This window comes from Gadus morhua, chromosome 15, assembly GCF_902167405.1.
Source record: "Gadus morhua chromosome 15, gadMor3.0, whole genome shotgun sequence".
Classification (NCBI taxonomy): Eukaryota; Metazoa; Chordata; class Actinopteri; order Gadiformes; family Gadidae; genus Gadus; species Gadus morhua.
Genome location: NC_044062.1, coordinates 20370489 through 20395961, shown reverse-complemented (window position 1 = coordinate 20395961; position 25473 = coordinate 20370489). Strand labels below are relative to the sequence as shown.

At 45.4% G+C, this 25473-nt stretch overlaps 1 protein-coding gene across 3 annotated transcripts in view; it reads right to left on the bottom strand.

Moving 5' to 3' along the window:
* Window positions 1-25473, bottom strand: part of ehbp1 (EH domain binding protein 1) — a 140095-nt gene that overhangs the window by 40132 nt on the left and 74490 nt on the right. For all 3 annotated transcript variants that reach the window (XM_030378365.1, XM_030378366.1, XM_030378367.1), the window contains 4 exons: window positions 18351-19181; window positions 15751-15792; window positions 14237-14383; window positions 2684-2828 (listed from right to left, as the gene is read on the bottom strand). In XM_030378365.1, coding sequence (XP_030234225.1) covers window positions 2684-2828; window positions 14237-14383; window positions 15751-15792; window positions 18351-19181 — 1165 coding nt within the window. The remainder of the gene's footprint in view (window positions 1-2683; window positions 2829-14236; window positions 14384-15750; window positions 15793-18350; window positions 19182-25473) is intronic.

The following is a 25473-nucleotide window of genomic DNA, read 5'->3' as shown; positions in this document are numbered from 1 at the left end:
CAGTACCACTCATGATATTAAACACAGAAAAAGACCATCCAATCTTAAATGGTCGCAGTCTCGACCAGTCCTTTGACACTATCCTGCCCATCGCACAGAAACACTTAGATATTACAATAAAATAATGTCCAAGGCTTTGAAACACTTGAAATAAAAGAAAGTGTCATTGACCCTTTCAGCAACACCTAGAGGCCTTCAGGTATAATTTGATGTACGAATGAACATCAAATTGGGCATTTGTTACTGCAAATGCCCAATGCCCTGCCTTTATACAGGGGCATCCTACAGACAAGTTTTCTTTTTTTAAGCCTAAGTTATTAGTTGTTGTACATCTAGTCCTTTTCTCTGCATGCAGCGCTCAACTATTGTTCTTCATAAGTTTTATTCTTTCTTTCTTTCTTTCTTTACACACACACACCAGCAGTGCAGGGCAATACATTTGACCTTTCAGATTCTTCAGTTCAATTCATTTTACATTTCTGCATTTTCAGCAATGCTTTGTGCTATTCATTAAGCTGTCACTTTATTTGTTTCCAACCATTCACATTTTCTTAAATGGTGTGTGCATGTTTACATTGTTTACTCCATTTAGACTTTTTAACTTTTTTTCAAATCCCTTCACTTGATTTAAGCCATTCAACGTTTCTATGTGGCTTTATTAAAAAATATTTTCAACCTCACTTTGTACTCCAGCACTCGCCGCATTTTCTGCAGGGAATGCATTTTCTAGTTATATCTAGTCCTTTTCTCTTTATAGCTAGAGCTTTCCTCATTATATCTAGTCCTTTTCCCGTTATATCTAGACCTTTTCTCTGATCTGACACATAACGCTTCATTCAAACATTTTAGGACACTGTATTCTGCTGGCGCTTGTGTAGTTTCAGACCCAGAAAGGGTTTAGATTATTGCTTAGTTGTGTGCTTGTTGCTAATTTCCTTGTTAAAGTCATGATAGTGGCGCCATTAAGTTTGAGGACTGGTGTCTACAAAAATGATTTGTTTGAGCTCTTGAAGATAAAATCTTTTTCAAACAACTCATTTTTTTCTTCTTCTTTGGTTTAGATTAAGCTATAAAGTTCAAAAACATATTTTTTAAATGTAAGGGCCTCTGAAACTCGGCCCTTGATTAATTATATATTTATATTATATTTTATACATATATATAATAATGTTTAAGTGTACGGTACTGTTGAGAAACATGTGTTATCTTCTTGTTTTGCCAGCATGTGTTGTGGTGTGAATGTTTATTAGATATACGAGTTAGAAATGATTATGTTCAGTTATTAAATTGAAGGTATTAGGTTAGAGGTGGTTAAATCGAGGTGTTATGTTAGAAAATAGTGATTTAAGATAAGGCAAGGGATTCCCAATATTTCTTGACTTATAAGTTTTCTTAAGCAAGAATAGAAAGGGATGTCATTAGATGCATTACTAACTACGTGACTGTTCCTGTACCTGGTTGGATATGGATCCACTATCAGGCTAAATAGGCTAGCCCCATCACTACCCGATACACAACTCTGACATCAGATCCTTATCATCGTGTTCAGATACGATAGCCAGTGAATGCCATAAAAGAGCCCGTTCAGTTGTTCATGGTCTCTGAAAAGGAAATATAACAAAATATGTGAATATTTTGTCATATATTTATGTGGTAGAATGGCCGACATAAAGGTCTAGAATAGAACTGTGAAGTGAAAGTCCAGGAACTGTCTGCTGCATTCATCCTCCTCTTTGTCCTTCTGTCCATCTCCCACTTCCTCTTCCTGTTGATTTTACTCTATCCATCCCACCTGAAAACAGATTCACTGATAGAAATTCTAAACAAATAGCGAGAGAGCTTTAATAATGGGCATTACCATAATAACCCTCATCTCGTGGAAATGGAAATCTGGGGCAATTGAGGACCAGCGGGCAAACGCTATCCAACGGACCCCCCCCCAGCTGATATCGGAAGAAAAAGGGTTGGTTCTGGTTGTCTATGTTTTCAATTGTTAGTCAGCCAAGAAAAGTTTGGTGTTGATTAGCGACAATTACTGAGGCCAGGTCACAAGACGGGAACCGGTAAGTAAAGCGGCAGTGGGTAAACACCAGGTTGGTGTTCTACAGACCCGGGGCTCTCGTCAAATGACATTTTGTTTTTCTGGCAAGGATTAGCGAGAACCCCTTATGAGAGGGTAATGGAAATTCATGCAGAGGAACTTGAGTGTGTTTGTGTGTGTGGGTCTAATGGAGGCCAGCGCAATTTTGTCGTGTTTTATCCTTTCCAGTTTAAGTAGTCACACAAGTGGGCCAAACAAAAACAGGTATTAGTATTAGTCTGTGTCGGCCAAAACAAAAAAAAAGCCTTTTAATCAGAGTGTGCATCTCTGCTGGAGGCCCGGATGTTTGTTGGGCAAAGGCGCTGTTCGACAAGCTCTTTCTTCAGACTGCTGCAGTGTCTGAGCCGGCAGGGTTCACACATGAGTGATCTCAAAAAGACCGGCCTCATGCAAACGCGGCAGAGCTCATATCCATCATTCATATTAATAGGAAGCATGCTAGTGTGCATGAATCTGTCTCGATTTGATTACAAATATAAGAAACATGGTGGTATTCTGAACATTATGTAGGTTTTGATTGCGTGTGTGTGAAAGAAGCTGCGTGCCTCCATACCAACGTGGATGAACCAGCCATGTACCGACCTGTACCAGGAGCAGCCTTGTTGTTCCTGCCTGCAGAAGAGGCGTCCAGCACACTCATGTCCGCCATCTTGACTCCGGAGCGAGCCTCCGCTATCAGCTGTCTGGCTCTCTCTCTCAGCTGTCTCCTCCGCTCGGCATCCTGCTCCTGTATGCAACACACACACACATGTCGGTCATTTCCTAGTCAAGTTGCCCCAAGAGTAGGATAGGAGGATATTCTGAATTTGGCTCATTAAACAGGGTTGACGCCAGGCAGCGATACAACTGGCTGTACTCCACTGGACAGACTGTACTATGTTGAATACTTGGGATTCAAACCCACTTGACACGATTTAAACTGGGTGTAAAACCGGGGCTTTTGATTGGTCGTATTAAATTGCTCACCACTGCTGTGACAATAAATGCAAACGCCTTCACGGGGAAGTGTCCATGACAGACTCACGATGATTTTATTTGCTGATTTGCTGAGGTCCGTCAGACTGAATGCGTAAGAACCCAACAGCTCGAGTTACAAAGCCGGAGTGGTTGGTGACTATACATTTTCAGATGCAAGCGTTTGGTCCAGATGAATTTGTAACAAACCGCGAATATTCAGGAGAGCAGCGGGAATGGAACCAGCAGAGATTTATTTTATACATTCACACCAAATAATAAACACTCTTGGGATACAATCTTATCTAATGGATGTTCATCTTTAGACTTAAAAAAACTCTTAAGAAACTGACATACACTCCCCAACACACGTACACACACGTACACACACACACACACACGTACACACACACACACACACGTACACACACACACACACACACACACACACACACACACACACACACACACACACACACACACACACACACACCATGGCTTTAGACAGATACAGTATTGAGCAACAGGCATCACAGTAATGACAGAAATGCCATTTTCAGGCCCATCCAATCTGATCATACTGATAGCACTGGCCAAACAACAAACACACACAGACACACTCACACCGAATAACACACACCCGTACCTGTGTAGATACAAACACCTTCACACACACAACTTTGAAACATGAAACATTTGAAAACACACAAAGGAAAAGGCATTATGTAAAACATAACATATAAAGCATAACCACTCCAACCCATACAAACATACCTACACATATCGCACAAACAAAAACACAAACACTCAATCAGGGGATAGGTGTAAGTGTGTGTTTGTTTGTGTGTGCGTGTGTTTGTGTGTGTGTGAGCCTGTGTGTGTGAGTGTGTGAGCCTGTGTGTGTGTTCTACCCCTTGGTGTGAGTAGCTGTTAATCTGTCTCCTCCATATTGAGTCAGAGGTTTTAAGGCTGCTTCTTTTCAGACCATCCGTTGATCCATTAGCACAACAAGCTTGGCCCACTGAGGACCTACATCTCCCCATTTCCATCTCAACTGACTGTTTGGAGCCATTGTCATACTGGGACAATACAGAATTGCAAATGACAGGCTGTGTGTGTGTGTGTGTGTGTGTGTGTGTGTGTGTGTGTGTGTGTGTGTGTGTGTGTGTGTGTGTGTGTGTGTGTGTGTGTGCGTGTGCGTGTGGGTGTGTGGGTGTGTGTGTGTGTTCAGGACCTAAGAGAATTCCCATAGGGACAACACAAGTATGTGTGTATGTATTAATGTATACATAGATATAAAGAGAGCGAGAGAAAGACAGACAGACAGAGAGATTACCTTACTATTATACAAAAAGATATACTTGTATACACACACACACACACACAGACAAACGTGCGCGCACGCAGACACACACACACACACACACACACACACACACACACACACACACACACACACACACACACACACACCAAGAGAGCAATTACTATAACAACATGTTGGTTTAAGTTATTTAATAGAGACCTTGGATGATCTGTATTGCTTTTCTTTTTCTTTCTGTAAGCTAATAACTAGATTTGATGCTATGGTTACTATATTGAAAAGCTGTTGTTCCTTCACTCCTCCTTTCTTTTCATCCTGGCATAATGATTTTCAGACATTTCTTTCGTAGTCTTGAGTAAAGGAAATATGATGAATAGTAAGGTTAACAATGTCCTTCTGGCTGTGAACTGACTCTGATAGCCAATCTGGTTTTTAAAGATATGGATACAACTACCAATGTAAGGAGGCTGTGTGTGTGTGTGTGTGTGTGTGTGTGTGTGTGTGTGTGTGTGTGTGTGTGTGTGTGTGTGTGTGTGTGTGTGTGTGTGTGTGTGTGTGTGTGTGTGTACAAGCCAGTCCCTAACACACTCTAAAACACACATCTCGGCATTATTGTTGTCAGCCATTTTGGGGACAGAAAATGTGAAATTGCCTTTGCCTATCCAGAGGCTAGGATTAGCACTATAGAAAAATGCATCTTGCCCCGTGCTAGCTCAGTCAGCTATGGAGATACTGATTAGAAAATATAGAACATGTTTGGAGGAAAAGGGGAAGGAGAGAGAGAAAGAGAGAGCGAGCAGGAGCAAGGAAAGAGAGGGCCCCTCTCTCTCTCTTTTGTCCGAGAGCCTTTTTGTTGTGTTTAAAAGTGAGTTACACATGATCTCATACCAATGCATATTTCTAAGTTGTTGTGTTTTGATCAAACAAACACACACAAAAACATAAACATCAATTCACTCCACTGCAAAGTACCAGTGAAATACATATTCACTAACCAGTGATCCCAGCACATGGTACAACCATAGACAGTCGGTCCTGCTCAGTGATGCCAGTACCACATGGTGCAACCATAGACAGTCGGTCCTGCTCAGTGATGCCAGTACCACATGGTGCAACCAGACACGTTGGTCGGTCCTGCTCAGTGTAGCATTGTGAGGACGGAGAACCTTGTGTTAAGGGCAGACGGCAAGGCAGAGCAAACAATGGGTGTGTGTTCTGTCCGTCTCTCTGGGAGTTCTCAGTCTCCAGGGGGAGTGGGGAGATGGGCCTGAACGACCACCTCACAGTGGGCCTGGCGTCTGGGTGGGTTCAGCCTCCACCAAGTCACTCTTGAGGTCTGAGTGAGGTACGTGTGTGTGTCTGGTTGAATGAGGGCCCTTCCTTGACTACACTTTTTTGGGAATGAGTGAACGGAAGAGAGAAAGGGAATGAGCGGTGTGTGGCACTGCCTCCGCTACGTGGAAATACCTCCAGTAAGTTCAGCCTCTTCTAATATGTGGCACCTTGATGGTGTGTCACAAGCTCTCTACAGTCTGCTCATTCTGTTCCAATGCAGCGCAGGGTTGGCAACCCTGCGCTGGCGAGCCCAATGCATTGTGTATTGCTCTGCTTTGCGTTCACAAGTTAAGTGTGAAGATTTTTATTATGGATTACACCATGCTCAAACTCCAGGCTCAGCATAGATCCATCAGATACTAAAGGCTCTGATGTATGCTTGGTTTGATCATTAACATTGTCCAGTGGCAATGCGCTACTCTGAAATCTCAAAAGAAGAGCGCTGACAGATCAAGTTTTTGGAAACATATTTGTGAGTGTCATCTCTCACACATGCCTTAATACACATTTCAATACACCACACTAGTGGTACAATTGGCCACTTGTTTCTGGTAATTGTACGTTTATATCGAAGCATATTAGGATTGGCCGAAGTGGAAAACACATCTGACTGGTTCAAGTGTATCACAACTCAGTCAAATGTCCCTCCTGCAACAAACTACAACACTAACAGAAATGAAAACAAGTGAACGAAGCGGAAATACATTTTTGAATGCATCTCAAAAGTATTTGAGAACCACAAATGAAACAATTCCTAAACATATTTGCTGTGAGTAAAGGCTACTTTGAAGTCAGCCTGGGGGATGCCTTGGTTCCCCCTGATGGTGGACTCCCCTAGTCCCACAGATCCAGTCTGTTGGCCACAATGCAGCAGATGTCATGCCTGGTGCAGTCACCAGGTGAAGGGGTGTGGCAGGTGTCTGTCCTGCACCAATGGACCTTATGTGCACCCACACAGTAGAGCAAGACATGTGTCCTAATTAAGCAAGAGTTCAGCGTCACTGCTCTAAAAAACTTAAAAGCCTTCCTTGAAATACTTCTTACTTACTTAATAAGTATTTCATCACAGTGTTTGTATCCGATACAAACACTGTGATGCAATTGACCCCAGCTATTAGGACAAAGATGGGCTATGCTACAGAACAATGGATACATGTGCTCTCTGCAATCATCAGAGATGTCAATGTCAGGATAAGGATTTATATCAGTCAGCATATGGATAATCTTGAGGCCGAGTGCCCTCCGCACAACACTGTATTCATAAAAACACCCGTTCAATCAATCTATGTACCGTGTTTACGGAAGATTAGAAAGAGAAGATATATAATCATATGTATGGATTGGAGGGAAAACATTGTAATATATAATTCATCGCGACAGCATTGAGGACGCTAAGAGGATGCTCCAGGATGATAGAGAGGGAGAGGGTGTGTGTGTGTGTGTGTGTGTGTGTGTGTGTGTGCGCGCATGGGCACATGCATGTGTGCGTGTGTGTGAGAGATTGGTGAAGCAAAGAAAAAAAAAGGTAAATATAAAATGATGTCCAAGAGTAGATGAGAGGGATAGAGCGGGATAGAAACACAAAGAAAGAGCAAGAGCACGAGAGAGAGAGAGAGAGAGAGAGAGAGAGAGAGAGAGAGAGAGAGAGAGAGAGAGAGAGAGAGAGAGAGAGAGAGAGCGAGAGAGAGAGATGGAGAGAGAGAGAGAGAGAGAGAGAAAGAGAGAGAGTGTGGTCAGCTTATCGCCTGGGCCCAGACAGAATGTGCGGATCAATGAGCGCGCGAGGCCCACAGCGATCAATGCATTTGATAAGGAATTAAAGAGCAGCCAGTGTACAGGGCTATCAAAGCACCTGGGCAGGGCGTCATTAAGATTCCATGGATGCGTGCGCATGATAGCCCCGCGTCTGTGTGCACCGGTGTGTGTCCGCTCTCTAGGCTGTATGTGTGTCTGTGCATCTGTGTGTCTTTGTTTGTGTGTGTATGTGTGTGTGTGTGTGTGTGTGTGTGTGTGTGTGTGTGTGCGCCTGTGTCAGTGTGTGTGTACATGTGCACATATTCATGTTTCTGTGCAAGCTACACTGTGTGAGAGATGTGTGTCTAGATCATGTGACGATCTACAGGCTAAAAGTGTGTATTTGCATGAACAGGGCAGTGTGCAGGCAAACAAACACACAGAAGTTTGTGCAGTATACATCATTTACAAAATATACATATGTTTTGAGGTTGTATGGATGTATGTGCGTTAGTGTGTGTGGGGGGGTTTGGGGGTTGTGTGTGTGTGTGTGTGTGTGTGGTTTGGGGTTCTGTGTGTGTGTGTGTGTGTGTTTGGGGGTTTGTTGGGTGTGCGTCCCTCTGTGCACCCTTCCAAAGAGCAGGTGAAGAACAAGGACCGCTCTGGCTGAGACACGAGACAGTGAGACTGGTACAACAGGTAGAGTGGAGCAACACACAGCCCCTTGTGGCTGTGAGACGGTTTGGGGCGCGGGCCGTGCTGCACAGGGCTTTAAACAAACACACTCTCTGGCTGTGATGACGGAAGGGTGAAGACACAGGTTATTCTACAATGCTACACAAACGATAGATAGCAATTGTGGGGACCTAGGGAAAGGGAAGCATCTTCCACACACGAAAGCAGGAAGACAGACACGCACAGATGCGAATGCGTGCGAGCACACACAAAAACACCCACACACACACACACAAACACACAAGGCACTCAGTCTCTAATTAAACTTTCCCTTAAGTTAAAACAAAGGGTTTTGGGCAGAACTAGTAGGATTACTAGAGTTATTATTGCGGATGCAGTGAACGGTAAACCCGGTGGCGACAGAGTCGGCTCTCATATTTTATTCATGTCTTCTTTAAAACAGCCCTGATTTGAGACACTTAACACAGAAAGTGTCACGTGGAAGAAGGGTTGGGTGGGGGGGACAGGAGTGATAGGCAGTGGAAACACAATAAGAGTGTAACTGAAAGTCCTATACCTAATACAACATGTGTATAAAAATGTTTGTGATTAAGAGTCCACATTTCAAAACATCTCTATCTAGAAAGATACAGAGCTTGTTTGACCAACAGGACAAATGGAGAGTAAATGTAAAGTTTGAGTGCAGCGCTGAGTGTGTGTGTTTGTGTGTGTGTGTGTGCGTGGCCAAGCATGCACTTTTCTCTGATGGCTTGATCAGCACAATTCATGCAAGTGAGAGCTGTCCTTCTCAGATGCACACATGCTCGCACACACGCACGCATGCTCGCACACACGCACACATGCGCGCGAACACATGCACGCAAGCACACACACACACACACACATACACACACACACACACACGCACACAAATACACACACACACACACACACACACATGATGACTTTGATCTACACTGAAGCCAATTGAGCCACAACAGACATTCCACTCGCACCTTCTTTCCCTTTTCTCTCCCTCACTCTCACACATGCACACACTTATACACATGAATACACATTCCAAAGAAAATCACCCCAAAACCATTTAGTTTCATTACGGGAAAATTCTTCAGAATAAGAAAAGAAAGGGCGGCAAAGATAGAGCGAGGGGAGAGAGAGTGAGAGTGAGAGTGAGAGAGAGGGAGAGATTGAGAGTGGGAGAAGAAAGTGAGAAAGAGAGAAGAAAGGAACAGCAGTCACATTAAAAAGAGTAGGAGAAAAACTATTAAGGCAGAGAGGAAAGTTTAAAAGGAGCAGAGGAGAGGGGAGGGGAGCGGGCGTCAGAGAGAAGAACAAAGGCAGAGTTCACAAAGCCATATTTGCATTTTAAAAATGGACAAGTTCTGTTCTCTATATTTGTTGATGAAACGGTCATCCCTTTAACGCGTTGCTGACTAGGAGGCAACAGTTGAATGTGTCCTTTATTTGTCTTGCTATTGAGGTGTTCTGCTTGCTGTTGTCTCATGGTGTTCTGAATCATCACATTCTGGGTCTCAGTTTGGATGATTGCTGCATTATTACTTGATGGGATTAAATTAGATCAGAGCTAAAGTAATAGTACAGGCCTTTTTAATCTGGGTAAGACTCTCAGCTTTGGCTCTAAATTGGTATACAAGACAGTGGCCTGGAAATAGAACAGCACTATTTGATCTTTAGAAATTACTTATGTTGACTTAAGAACGGCCTTTTTATAAGTCAAAGCCAAAAATGCATTCGTTCTAATATTCCTAATTGGATGCGCTTCGTAACCGTGCAGACACTGTACACACTGGGTGTGTAATGTTCCATGTAAGTTGGTTAACATTGATCTAAAGGAAAACTCAAATAAATAAAGAGAACCTTTTCAAATCCCAAGGCAGTGGCAATCGATGATCAGGGGATCTCAAGGGAACACATTGTGCCAAATGAGGAGTAAGCCTATCCCAAGCAGAGCCAAAGCAGACTAATTCTGCACATTTTGGTCTATTTGTCAAATAGAAAAATGTAATAAAGTAGGCATCGCTTTAAATTAATTTTGTGTCTTGTGGCCAACAAGGAAGGAGGCGAGAGCAGACCACAGAGGACCCAGGACTTGCCTCCACAGTGCAGAAGGAGAAACTAGGGAAATAAGAACAGAAGCAGTGGGGGAAGGGCAGGAGGGGGGAGTGGAGTAAAAATCAAACAGGCACCAATTATAGGAATCACAACGAGTCAGTGAACAGCAGAGCTCTCCAATGTGGGACAAGCCACACAGTTTGTGTGTGCATGGGAATGCCACACTTATCTACAAAGACACACGGACAAAAACACACGCACGCACATGCACGCACACGCGCATACACAAACACACACACACACACACACACATATTTGGGGTTTAATGGAAAAGTTTACACAAAACAGTACAGGTACAGTACATTTGCAAATATTAAGTAAACACACACACACACACACGCACACGCACACGCACACACACACACACACACACACACACACACACACACACACACTCGTTCGTGCACCTTTTTTGCATTTCAATTCTGGGTAAGAAATGCACGGAAATGCGGGTAGTGGCGTGCACAAAGTTCTCCTGGTCGGAGCATGCATCCTGATAATTAGCCTGACCAGGCTGCTGTGAAATTACTACTCTCATCTGCTAATGGGTTGAAAGACCTGGAGCGAAGACGCACACACACACGCATGCACACACACGCACAAACCCCACATGCAAACACACACTTACTTAACAGAACACAATTACACACACAGGCCAAATCTGTTTCATAAATACAATTTTCTTCACCCAATCATTTCAAGAGTAAGTGTTTAAGCATCATACATTGTGGGTGTGGCCTAGAAGCAGGGAGACGGGTTCAAGGATGCTCATTCATTTATCTCATTAATGCTCATTAGCTCCTTGATTATCAACATGCAGATGACTTCTGAAGATTTACAGACCTAATGAACCATAGTGTGCATTTGTCAAAGACATCAAAACCTGAGAAGGACAGAGAGAGAGAGAGAGAGAGAGAGAGAGAGAGAGAGAGAGAGAGAGAGAGAGAGAGAGAGAGAGAGAGAGAGAGAGAGAGAGAGAGAGAGAGAGAGAGATTGTACAGAAGCAGCGACCCAAGATATAGGTCAATTTGTACTAAAATTGCAGACACACACACACACACACACACACACACACACACACACACACACACACACACACACACACACACACACACACACACACACACCCTATTAAGCCATTTACCTTAATTAATAAAGACATCTATGTGAGTGCGTTTAGTGAAGAATTTGCATGTGCCTTCACATGCATTTTATTTTTGTCTGCTACGGTATTATACTTAGGCTTCATGCATAACTATACAGCCAATAGTAATATACAATACAAATATTAAAATAAATTTCATATATATTTAGATGTTTACTTTATTAATGAAGTAACGACAATTTTGTCTGCATATCACATTGATTATTTGAATTTGATAGCTTAACTATCTTGCTCATCCTTGTTTGTCATTATCAGCATAAACCAGTCTGTCCCACTCACTGTGACAAGCCAAGTCCAAACATCCTTCCCTTTGCATTTGAAACACACACACACAAGCTTGTGCGCGTTAATCAAAACAAGACATCACATAATCTAATCTAAATCGCTAACAATTATCAGCACGTTAGCCCCGTTGGGGGTGCAGATTCCTTTGATCAATGTTCTCTATTGAAAAGAGGAATCAATTCAATAACACCCCCATCCCCCACACGCTACCACCCAACCTACTGAACCCCCCTTCTCTAATGCTCCAGTGAGGGGGGGGGGGGGTATTAACCACTCGTCCTTGGAAATGAGTAAAGAAATTCAGAAGGAGAGAGAAGAGGATGGGAGAGAGATAATGGCAGAGAGGCAAAGAAGAGAGGGAGAAAATAAGGAGAGCGAGAGGGCAGTTTGTGACTTAAGGAGCTAATCTGAGTGAAGGCAGCCATTTTGTAGAAGGACAACAAGGAGATGGCAGAGGACTTTTGTCGGTGGCAGGGAATACATTTGCCGTGCCGACTGCTTTGACGTACTCTTAATTTACTTTCTTCTCGGGAGGAAAAATACCTCCAACAGTCCTTGGAAGGATGCTTTTTAATGCATTTCTTTGGATTATGCAAAAATGGTTAATCTTGAGACTCACCAACCCCCCTGGACCCAACAGAGTGTATAAATAGAATGTGTAATATGCACAAACATACAGGTGCTGGCTGAGACACATCTCTCCCGTATAAAAATAATGTTTTAATTCAAGGTCAATCTTGCTTTAAGGATTCTGATGGTGAAGTCTTTGCAAGGCTGCTGCTGCCTTTCAGATATTTCATTACCAAAAGGAATTCATTTCATTTTCACACTCAAATCCCTTGTCCCCACCACCACTACGAACGCTAGTATAATTATGAATTAAGACTTCTTAAGCAAGGTTTCAATCTGCAGGACGTAAACACGTTCAGTTCATGAGCAGATGGCCAACTTTGTAGGAAGGTAGTGAACATGATGGCCTTTCCAAATGAAGGATTTATTTTTTAAATATTTTCTTCTTTTGTTTTAAAACATATGATTCCACTTTTTGGGTGGGCAGCTCTAAACCCTGCTAATGCTATCCACATGCTCAGGAGGGTGCCATCCATCGAGCTGCCCGCTGACAAACAGCAGCCCCCCGAACACCCGGCTGCCCTGAGAAGTGCCCGAGTACAACGCCTTACAAGTAAAGGTCTGTTTAAGTGCTTGGCTGCATTCTAACTAAATGATCGGAAAAGCTGCCCCTGCCTTGACAAGAGACAGTGAAAAGGAGGGGTGTGCAGGGTCGGCCCACAGTAGCAACAGACCCAGAAGGAGCGCGATGGAGGACTGAGACCGTTGTAAGCTGTAACTGTGACCTGCCGTAAAACCAGTTGCCGTACCTGACAGCTTTAGAGCGTGTGCGGATGTTCTTCAGTGTGAGGCAGGAATGAGGAGAGAACCAAAAGCCAATGGCCCCTGGAGTCTGGGAGCATAATAGCCCTAAGCTGACAAGACAGACAACGGTTGGAGAGTCCTTGAGCAAGGCATTTAACTGAACCTTTAACGAAAGCGGCTGGGACGCAACCTGTAATCAAAGGACTGTGTGGTTGTTGCCTGAGAGTTGTAAAGGGAGTAAAGATAAAAAGGTCCGTCAGAAAATGCTCACACACAGATTCCTCTGCTTATGGAGTTCATCTCATTTTATCTCACCGTTACCTCCCTGGAAACTTACAATTAATTGACGAACAGCCTCCATGACCTCGTGACCAAGTTAGGAGCTTGAAAGAACCAAACTATTCAACAAGACTCCCAGGACCCTGTGTAGGGTGTATTCCCTGTCCAGGATCAATCAATCATTATGACGATCACTTTCCATTAAGTGCAGGCTTCGTGTCTGTTTGGGCTGGCCCTCTGGACGTCTGAGTTCTAACTCCGATGGTAACCTTGCCACTGTTAGTTATTTGTGTATTATGACATTGTGAATCGGATTGCCTCTCAGGGACATTAAAGATTCTTCTCTGCATGCAAAAATACACACATTAATCCCTTTGTGCTTTGTATGATTTTTAAAGGGGACCTATCATACCACCAGGTGTGAGTGTGATAAGCCATTACATGCCGTTTTCAAAATGTGCAGCATTGTGACATCACAGGTGGGCGTGTCCACCTAGATGTGTGACGGATAGATGAGCAACGTTTGCTGCAGTCCACTGGGTAGGCTGGTGGACTGATCTATCCAGCATACATCTAGGTGGACACGCCCACCTGTGATGTCACAATGCTGCACATTTTCAAACCTGCTTGTCATGGGCTAATCACACTAACACCGGGTGGTATGAAAGTTCCCCTTTAAGAATCCATTTATATCTATCAAAGATTGTTTAAACGATTGCAAACATCTGTCCCACACACACACACACACACACACACACACACACACACACACACACACACACACACACACACACACACACACACACGTACAAGCACAAACACAAACACACAAACACACACAGTCTCAGGGGCTGACCTCAGCAGCAGTGAAGGCCCTGGCGGGTGTGGGCAGGGAGGGGCCGACGGGGCTCTTGTTGCCGGCCTTCATGGCAGCGTCTCTGCGGGCCTGTTCCAGGAGCAGCCTGGCCCTCTCCTTTAGCTCCTCCTGCCTGGACTGCACCTTCTGGACCACAGGCAGGGACACACAGAGGACAAGAGGAGGTCAGCACATGGAGGAAGGACCTGAGTCACATGAAAGCCTTACGGTGAGAGCCTTCCCACAAAATTATGAGGAGCCGCCTGGGACAGAATTCATACTTGGTCTTACACACAATATTATAATCTCGCATATACACCACTACACTCATACACACACACTATTATACTCCTTTTACATGTAGGTATGAGAGTGTATAGTAGTGTATGTGAGAGAGTATAGTAGTGCATGTGCGAGAGTATAGTAGTGTATGTGAGAGAGTACAGTTGGGTATGTGGGAGAGGATAGTAGTGTATGTGAGAGAGAATAGTAGTGTGTGAGAGAGTATAGTAGTGTATGTGAGAGAGTATAGTTGTTTATGCAAGAGATTATAGCAGTGTGTGTGAGAGAGAATGGCATTGTGTGTGAGAGAGTATAGTAGTGTGTGAGAGAGTTTGACTGAAAAGGAAGTGAGTTTGATTCCTCAGCTTCTGATTGGCTGACAGAAGAGGCGGTAGCTTCTGGCGCTCAAAATACTGCGCTGTCATTTCACTCTGGAATTTCCAGTGATTTTGTTATGCTGCGTTCGCACCAAAAAATTATTCGGTCGCTTGTTCGCGTGGTCGCAAACAAGCTAGCTGCCGGAGGTTTCTAGATTAGAATATTTATAGAACGGATGATATCATGAATCCTAAATGACTGCGTCGGTTTTTCTGACGTCTCTGGTACTTCCAAAACATGTAGTGACTGGCCATGGTTGAGAATGAATTGGCGGACACAAAAGAGGAAGCCTCTCTCAAACTAAGGCGACCATGCAAACAAGCGACCAGAATCGCTTGAAATTCCCGAGTGAAATGACAGCGCAGTATTTTGAGCGCCAGAGGCTACTGTCAGCCAATCAGGAACTGAGGAATCAAACTCACTTATGTTTCATTCAAACTCACTTCCGTTTCATTCAGACTCTCTCACACACACTGCTATATTCTCCTGCATAAACAACTACTCTTCACATACACTATTATACTCTCTCACATACACTACTATACTCTCTCACATACCCAACTATACTCTCTCACATACACTACGATACTCTCTAACATACACTCTCTACATATTAGAATAAAATAAATGAATAGAATAAAATCTGAATCTGAATCTACATACCGGTACATATAAAAGGAGTATAATAGTGTGTGTGTATGAGCATACTGGTGTATATGGCAGATTATAATAGTGTGTGTAAGATCAAGTATGAATTCTGTCCCAGGCGGCCCCTCATACAAAACGCCATGACAGGAAGCTGCTACGATGGTCATTTTGTGTTTTCAAACGTCTGTTTTATACGTGTTACTCACCTTCTCCGCTGGCGGACTTTCTACAGGAGAGACGGGAGACTCCTTTGGCAGAAAAAGTAAGAAAGAAAATGGCATTAGGGCATAGAACAATTATTTACCTTGACGTCAAAACAAATAAACATAGAGAGTCTATATGATGAGGGTTAAATAGTTTTTCCTTTACAAATTAAATTCACTACAAATTCAAGTCAGATCTCGTTCATACAGTCATATGATGACTGTATGAAGGTTGCATCAGATCTTTCAAATTGGGTCTGAAACACTACCAATATAGTTTTACATCTATTAATATCAATAAACAAAGTATATAGCCCCCAGCTTCTGACCATGTCTAGTGGTTAGAAGCTCTCTAAAGCTATTCGCGCACACATGCACACAAACGCACACCACAACAGTCTATGCGGGTTGTGGATGCATGCACACAGACACACACACAGGCAGCTTAGCATCTTATCTGCGGGGGTAATCCTGTCTGTATTATAAGGGGGGCATAAGCAAGCAAAACAGTGCTGGGATGGTCATGTTCGGCTTAGAGCGCCGTGTATTCATAGCGGCTGCTGTTTACAACGTAACAACAAAGACTTTATCCTACCACCATTTACATCTGGCCGGGGCTGTGGACACTTGACTTGTCGGTAGCCAGATAAGCACCTCTAAATGGAGTGCCATGGGCCCCCCTCCGTGACCCCTCTGCCTGACCTTTGAGCTTGTAAACATGGTGTTTGATAGTAAAGGGGCAAGAGTAAAGACTTGAGCCAAAACAACTATAGGCTTACATTTAATGTGCATGCGCAAAAACATTGACGCGGCCAAAGAAGCATGCTTCTGTAGGTGTGTGAGTGTGTTGGTGTTTTCATTTAGCCCTGTGTTTGTGTGTTCATGTGTGCGTGTGCGTGTGTGAGTGTGTGTGAGTGTGTGTGTGTGTGCTGGGTTTGTGTGTGTGTGTGCGTGATGGGATGCGCAGAGGTGTGCTCTATGCAAGGCGTCTTCACGCCTGAGCGGTCACGGTGCCAACTGCCATCAAAAGCAGGGATGAGAAATATAATGAAAAATATAATGAAATGTCAAGAGAAGGGGTCGGGGATGGAATGGGAAGGGTTGTTTCTTCAGACAGGCCCGCCGGCCCCCATGGCATGTTAGGGGTCTCGACAGCGAGGTGAGCGACAACATCTAAGGCTGGGCGAGAGAGAGAGGGAAAGAGAGTGAGAGCGAGAGTGAAAGTGAGAGAGAGCGAGAGAGAGAGAGAGAGAGAGAGCGAGAGAGAGCGAGAGACGCTCCTCTGTTACAGACAACTCTAAGAACCGGGCTCATCACCGTCATCATCTGGGGGTTGTGATTTGAGGCTTAACAGGCCCAAGGAGGGAATGGAACGGTATGATTGTGAGACACATCCCGCGTCCTGGGCCCGACGGCTCCCCGAGAGAGTTTCAATCAAGGCCAGACGCAGGGTTAAAAAGAGGGAGAGAAAGGCAAGGGGTGATCTATTTAAGGGGAGCGGGCGTGTATACACAGGAAGGTAACCGCTGATCTTCAGCCGCCAGTTGAAAATGAAACTGAAAGATACAAACTACACACAGATTTGTGTGTGTGTGTGTGTGTGTGTGTGTGTGTGTGTGTGTGTGTGTGTGTGTGTGTGTGTTGTGTGTGTATGTGTGTGTTTGTGTAAGTTTGTCTGTTATCATACTATTTGTATGTCATAGAATGAATATTTCTTTGTAATAAGTTACCTCAGCTGTGTCAGATATAATCCAATGGCATTTTATCGGACAGAAAATGATAAAACGGTTGACTGCACATAATTAAAATAACGTTATATAGAATAAACCAAAATGCAATTTGTAGGATGTCTCCTAATTTGAGACTGCGTTACTGTTCCGTTTATGGTGTGTGACAGCGTAACTGTTACCCGTTTACGTTGTGTGACTGCGTTAGTGTTCCGTTTACTGTTTGTGACAGCGTAACTGTTTCCCGTCTACGTTGTGTGACTGCGTTATTGTTCCGTTTAGGTTGTGTGACTGTGTTAGTGTTCCGTTTATGTTGTGTGACTGCGTTACTGGTCCGTTTATGGTGAGTGACTGTTATTGTTTTCCTGTTTATGGTGTGTGACTGCATAACTGTTTCCTGTTTACCGTATGTGTCTGCGTAACTGTTTTCTGTTTACAGTGTTTGACTGTGTCACTGTTTCCTGTTAAGGGAGTGTGACTGTTACTGTTTCCTGTTTAAGGTTTGTGACTGTTACTGTTTGCTGTTAACATTGTGTGACTGTTACTGTTTCCTGTTTATACGCGTGACTGTTACCGTTTTGGGGTGTGACTGTTACTGTTTTAGGTGTGTGACTGTTCCTGTTTCCTGTTAACGCTATGTGGCTGTTACTGTTTCCTGTTTACACGTGTGACTGTTCTGAGGGTGTGAATGGTACTGTTTCGGGTGTGTGAGTGTTACAGTTTCCTGTTTATGGAATGGGTCTGTGTAACCCGACCTGTTTAGGGGATGCGTCGGTGTGAAGCTTCCTGTTTAACGGACGTGCATGCGTTTCACTTCCTGTTTAGAGGCCGTGTATGGTTCCATTTCCTTTTCCGTGTGGGTCCGTGTTACCCTACCTGCTTAGGGGACGCGTCTGTATAGTTGACTGGTGACGGGGTGTTTGAGTCCGAGGCGGACTCTGATTCAGAGGAGCGCAGGCTGGCTCTCTTCTTCTTGATGAGGTCGGCGTCCCGGTTGTAGGAGAAGCCCAGCTTGTGTTGGCTGGGAGAGGAGGCGGTGGCTTTCCTCGCAGAGGACTCTGAGTTTTTACATTCCCCCTCTGCCTCTCCTCCTCCACCCGCCTCCTCTGCGTGCGGCCTTGCTCGCTCTGCCTCCCTCTCCACCTTGGGCGGTACGTCCCTCGGGTCCACGGGGCCGGCCTTGGGGAGGACTTTCCCGTCCTCTGACCCAAGGACCCCGGCCAGGAACCTCCGAGGGGCGGGGGCGGGATGCATGGACACTGCAGCGGGTGCCGTCGTCGCCTGCAGCGGCAGCGACAGCGCGGACACCCCCTGCCGCAAGTAAGCCCCTCCCACCATGTCCTTGCTAACGCCCGCCTCCTCGGGCGCCACGGCCGAGTGAGCGCCGTCAGGCTCGTCGCCGGCGTTGCTCGCGGCGGCGGCGTGCTGCGCGCCGGCTACCTGGACGTGCGGCACGTCGTTGAGCTCGGCGTAGAACTTGTCCTGGTCGATGGAGGCGTTGGTGTCCGTCTCAAAGTCGCCCACCTTGTAGGTGCTGCGGCTGCTGTTGGCCTCGATCTGCACCACGTTGAGCTCCTCGCCAGAGAAGTGGGCGCGGATCTGGTAGAGGTAGGTCATCACCGTCAGCTTGTCGGGGATGGCCAGCAGCACCATGTCGGAGGGCTCAAGCAGGCGGGAGATGCCCAGGTTGGCGAAGCCGTCGTACGCCTGGGAGATCACGGAGACACCGCATGGGAATTAAAAGAAGCTACGATCACTCTTAGCACCCCCTGTGAGGGGAACAAAGGTGTGAGAGCAGCAGAAATACAGCAATAGAAAAACAATAAAAATACAGTCAAGATGCACACAAATATGTCTATGGGAGAGAAATGTCACAAAGAATGGTCCGATTGACATTATTCAACTAATTCATGAGAAAAACTGGCCTGAAGGGGTTGGTGGAGGAGGATGGTTGAAGAGATTGTTGTTGTTGTTGTTGTTTTTGTTGGATGGAATGCTGAAGTCTGAATGTGGTTTCGGGACGCATTGAGAAGGAGGGCGAGGGTAACACTAGCTAGATAGCAGGTGACCTCTGATTCACTTTTTGACATGCGTTAGACTTGGACGAGGACAAGGCAATTACATACATGCACTGTATGAATGTGTGTGTGGTTGCGTGCGGGGGAGTGTGAGCGAGACATTGTCGCCTTGGCAGCTGACAGGTCATGTCAGGGATGGTTGTCCCCGATAAGAAAAGCAGATACACCAAGACAGAGCACTTAATCCCAAAGGATGTGTTTTTATGTCTGTGTGTGTGGATTTGATGGTGTGTGTGTGTGTGTGTGTGTGTGTGTGTGTGTGTGTGTGTGTGTGTGCATGGATGTGTGTGTGTGTGTCTTATCATCCCGCTGCATCAACCTGCCCACGCTCTCCGTCACGCGTGTAATTGGTCTGATTAGAGTTTGATGAGAAAATACAGGTGTGATTATCCACCGACGCACAAAACCCAATCCCCATCACCAGATAGAGAGAATGAGAGAGAGACAGAGAGGGAGAGTAAACGAGAGGGGGGCGAAAACTATTATCACAGCCAATGACAGGTAAATAAATAGATTAGAACAGGAACACACACACAGACGTGGTTCTCTCTCTCTCTCTCTCTCTCTCTCTCCCTGCGTTCCCTATATCAACCTCCATTCATGTTTGCCAGGAATAACAGCTGGTATCAGGGCGGCAGGATAGCGTTGACGTAATTCCGATCAGTTGCCATGGTTGTTTGTTTCACTGCTTCTGGCCATCTTCATAGTCGATCTATGCCTCGCACTCCCCTGTTTTCGATCAATCATTCTGATGACAGGGTACGGATGCTCTTATCTGGGCATGCCCCGACCCTCTCCCTCCCATACTTTATGTTTCATATGATCATTATAGAGTTGTTTTTTTAAAGAAAAAAACAACATTTCCATGGCATTTCCATGACTATGTTAGTGGGTAAGACAGGTAGGTATGGGAGAGAGAGGGGAGGACATGCAGCAAAGGCCCCCGGCCGGAATCGAACCCGGGTCCCTTCCGTAAGGACTGGGCTTTCATGGCAGGCGCTCTACCCGTTGAGCCACCGCCCCGATCACTGTAGTTTGAATTACCTACAGCAGCTTTAACACTGCCCAAAGAACAATGACCTGGAACACCATGGACATGGCAATCACCTCACAGCAACAGAAAAACAACACACCATTTTAACATTAACAACTCTGCAAACAAAGACACCATCACAGCATGAAAATCCCCCATCGACCAGGCCAGGATCAGAACACCACCACCAATCCAGCAGCCACACAGTGCCCTACCACCTTGTATAAATCTACAGGTGTCTGTCGAGAGGCTGGGGCCTTAGTGTGTGTGTGTGCGTGTGTGTGTGTGGGGGCGGGGTGGCTGTAGTGCTTTGAGGCTGGAACTCAATCTAATGGAAAGTATTATTTGACCAAAACTCTCGTTGTGTCGAGGTATAAAGGAGAGCGACGGGAAACTCGAGGTTGTCGTGTTGAGCAACGTCTCTCAGTTTACCAGTAATCACTGTGTCTTTTGTTTGAAGGTGCATTTCATTCCCACCTCTTTCCTCTCATTTCTTGCACGAAGAGGGTACCGAGAGCCAAAACAACCTGTAGACTCGTACCAGAAAGTTGTTTGAGATCAAGTTTGTGTTACACAGGGGCAGATAAAATGTTTGCAAAACACAAATAAAATCTGAACCAGTGTGTGTTCATGCAAGAGAATCAGGGAAAGGGTATGTCTGCCTAATAAGTGAGCAGAGTGTAGTGAGTGAGTCTGTACTCGTGACCAACTAGGTATGCACACACCGTTGAGTGTGTGTCACGTGTGTACTTGAGAAGGTCTATGTAATGGTGCCTGTGTGTTTCTAGTAGGTTCAGCAGGCAAGATAAAACAGGGCCGCCAAATGTGTGTATGGAAGATACAGAAGAAAGGTGCGAAGTGTAAATGTGAGTATGTAAGAATGTGTGTGTGTGTGTGTGTGTGTGTGTGTGTGTGTGTGTGTGTGTGTGTGTGTGTGTGTGTGTGTGTGTAGGCCTGTAGCAGTATAACGGGGCAACACAGGCAGAAAGAGGACACAGTGTAGAAGGAACACGCCATGGAGAAGCCAAGCGTTACACGTTTAACCCCTCTTCCACTTCCCAGTCACGAAAATGGGGGGGGGGGGGGGGGGGGACAGTGAAATAAAGGAACTAAAAAAAGCATGGAGGAAGAATGTGAGAGAACAGAGACTGATTGGGTTACTATCCAGCATTCAGGGGAGGAAAGTGTGCGACCATTGTTCTCCCTCCAGCCCGAGAGGGCTGTGAAAGAGAGCGACAAGCCCGCCGCTCAATGGGGATAGAAAGAGAGAGGGAGAGAGAGTGGGGGGAACAAAGACAGAAACGTGTGAGTGGGAGAAAGTGAGAGCCAGGCAGGGTAAAAGGAGGGAGAGAGAGAGACTTGAGGTGAGAGTGGCTGCGACGTGGTGTTTTGTTTCAGGGTCGGCCGGAGGTCTCTGTGTGTACTACTAGTCCGTCTGACCTCACTGTTGAACCTCGACGTGTGCAGCTGTGGATCACACCCCACAGAGACTTCCATCACTCTGAAGCGGACACGGCAGACTTTGTATGACACTTTAAGTTGACAAAAAAACGTAGGCAACACGTTGCATATAAAATATCATGTTTGATGAGAGCAACATGGAGATTATTTTTAGGCACTAGAGCAAGTAACCCTTTTTAAAGCATGGCGACATATTGAATGTATCCAACTCACTGGACACAAGAGATACACAGCCCTCCATAAACCCCTTCCCCTTTCATTTCCTCTGCTCGTACTCACAGACAAAGCTTTAGGCTTGGATTGAATGTCACCATTCTATGCCCCCGGGCGGAACTCCCCCCCTCCCTGCTCTACCTTCCCCTCCAGCTCAGTGACTGACAGCCTTCCATGGCTGTCAATCATCGATAGCCCTCCCCTCCCCCCTCCCCTGGCAGCTGCGCTAGCTTGCGGCCGTTTACGGCGGCTGCTGTTAGCGCTCCAATATCAGATAGCATGGGAAATGACTTCTCCTTGGCCTCATTACACACACAAAGACACGCACACACACACACACACACACACACACACACACACACACACACACACACACACACACACACACACACACACACACACACACACACACACAGCCCACTGACACAACAGACAAGGCCAGGGCACACGCTCGCAGTCCAAACAATCATGACACTCTCAACCTACAGATTCTTCAAACAGAGCGCACGGCAACGTGCACACGCACACGTGAGGATAATCCACTGCAGTGTAAATGCACACAGGAGGTTGGTAGCTCTGTGTGGCTCTCGTACATGGACCAACAAACTCATAGCCGCACACACAGACTGCTACACACAGTCACCTGCACGTACACACACACACATGCGCGAGCGCCCGTCCCGCACACTCAAACTTCACACATACGTACACACATACAAACATCACACAGACACACACACTTGTACACACACGTGCGCGCACACACACACACACACACACACACACACACACACACACACACACACACACACACACACACACACACACACACACACACACACACACACACACAGGGTTTATTGATAAGGGATCTTTCCAAACGGTGACTCTAAATATTCACATGCCCCCTCAGATATTGATTGTCCTTATCTGTCATAATTCAGTGCAGTCTGAGTCCTATAGCAGGGCAAGCAAGAGGCGAGCACAGGGGCATGTCTATCAGCCACACACAATAGGCCCAGACAGATGTGACTCCTTTCTACTCCTTCTATATTCCACCACCATCGCTGGCCTTGTGTATATAAACTCTCCAGCCTGAAAGCCTGTCAGAGTGCTCCATAAAACAACCAGCCCAGGAGACAAAGAGCCACAGTGCTATCCAACATGACACGGGGAGAGAGACTCCAATGCAGCCCTTCACTGCTTGCAGTGATGGTATGTACACAAGTATTGTTTTCAATATTTGTAATACATTGATATATATATATATTTTTATGCATACATTAATTGTATTATTCAGGGTCTTCAGAAAGTTGTGTCTTTCTAAGGACCTGCCTTTTGTGTTGTTCCCCTGTTTGTCAACTGAATAGAATCAACAATTATTTTCTATTGAGTTGAAAATAGTATTATTCTATACAGTCTACGATGAGAAGACAAAGCACCCACGTGGGGCGGCACTAGCTCAGGCTGGTAACTGCAAGGTTGCTAGTTCGATCCCCGGCTCCTCCTAGCTGAGTGTCAAGGTGTCCCTGAGCAAGGCACATTACCCTAACTGCTCCCGACGAGCTAGCTGTCGCCTTTGCATGGCTGACTCCGCCGTCGGTGTATAAATGTGTGTGTGATTGTGAGGCAATATTGCAAAGCGCTTTGGGTGGCCACTGGTTACAGAAAAAGCGCTCTATAAATGCAGACCATTTACCATGCAGAAATTTGAACTGTGTCCAATACTGGAAAAGGTATCCAACATTCAGCTAAATATTGGTAATCTGAGGCACAACAAAGTATGTATGGCCAGAAATAAGGCTGTCAGTAATCAAATAAATGTGTAGTTTGAGTGTACGTTTCCGCATGGGGTTAAATAGTACATTTGTTGTTTCTGTTTGTCTGTGCAGAGGTTCATACAAGGTTATCCTTCACCCAGTTTGTACTTGATAAAGGACGAATCACAGGAGATCAGGCCTGGTGCGACAGTGAAATCTACATGAGGGGCCAAACAGTGGTATTATTTGCAGCAATAATTCCAATATGCCAAATAGGTCTGTGTGTTTGCTTCTGATGGTGTCGAGTGGTGCTGCTGCAGTGGAGCACTGTGCTGCGTTATGCACGACTGCAGATCTGTAAGGATCACCAGCTCGGTGCGTCTCTCTGTCGGCCATCTGCCTTGCTCTGGAGGAGCATATTTCGGTCCATTTATTTCAAGTGCTACCAAAATTTGACCGCTCTTCTGGACCTTAACTTTATGACCAAACATTGTACTAATGTGGCTCGGCATGCATCAATATGTCTGTTTCGGTGGACTGCATGTTTGGTGTCAACCTCTCTTTCTGCATAAAGCTCTGGCAAGAGACAGCGGTGTCGTCGTGGTGGGGATGCACATCTCCCCCAGACCTGGACATGGGGAAATGGCCGCAACACTGCAGCTATTCACAGGCTATCTTGTCGGGCATATTCCCCTGTATTACTTCAGTATCTGGGTAATTTCTCCAGGGCTCACGGAGTACCTGGAGGGGAGCAGGCTGCTGATATGATATTGGGTGCCTGGCTCGTCCGCCCTCTCCCCTACTGTGGTTATTGTCAACAGGGTGGCATTCATGCCTAACAGGGCCAGCAGAGGTTATCAGGCAGCCAGAGTGTGTACGAGGGGAGCAAATCAACCTGCAGGACCACCACGCATATATCACTCTTTGTAGCCCTCTGGGGATGACAGGGGATGGCCGTGTGTGTGTGTGTGTGTGTGTGTGCGTGTGTGTGTGTGTGTGTGTGTGTGTATGTGTGTGTGTCCGTGCACACTAGTGTATGTGCAAAATAATACACATGGTGGTATAGAAAACTGTTTGTCTGCGCCTGTGGGAATATTGTGGCAGAGGAAAACCAAGTGTTATACTATATCCTTAACCATGAACAAACAAATAATTTCTACCAGACTGATGACTGCTTTATGCGGATGCTTCCACACTACTACTTCGCTAGCACAAGACTTTCTCGTCATTTAAGCACCACTTTTTCTTTCTGACAAAAGCATTTGTGCCAAAGAAAAGAATCAAAGAAGCCTTCCAATCCTTAAATCACACCATACTTTTGATAAAAACATGAACTGGCGTTAAACAACGTAGTATCCCAAAACATCTGATCATTTATCTAATCAAGCTATTACGCTTACTACGGTTCACATTTCAACAAAGTGAGGTTTGTTATGCACGTCACAAAATGTCAC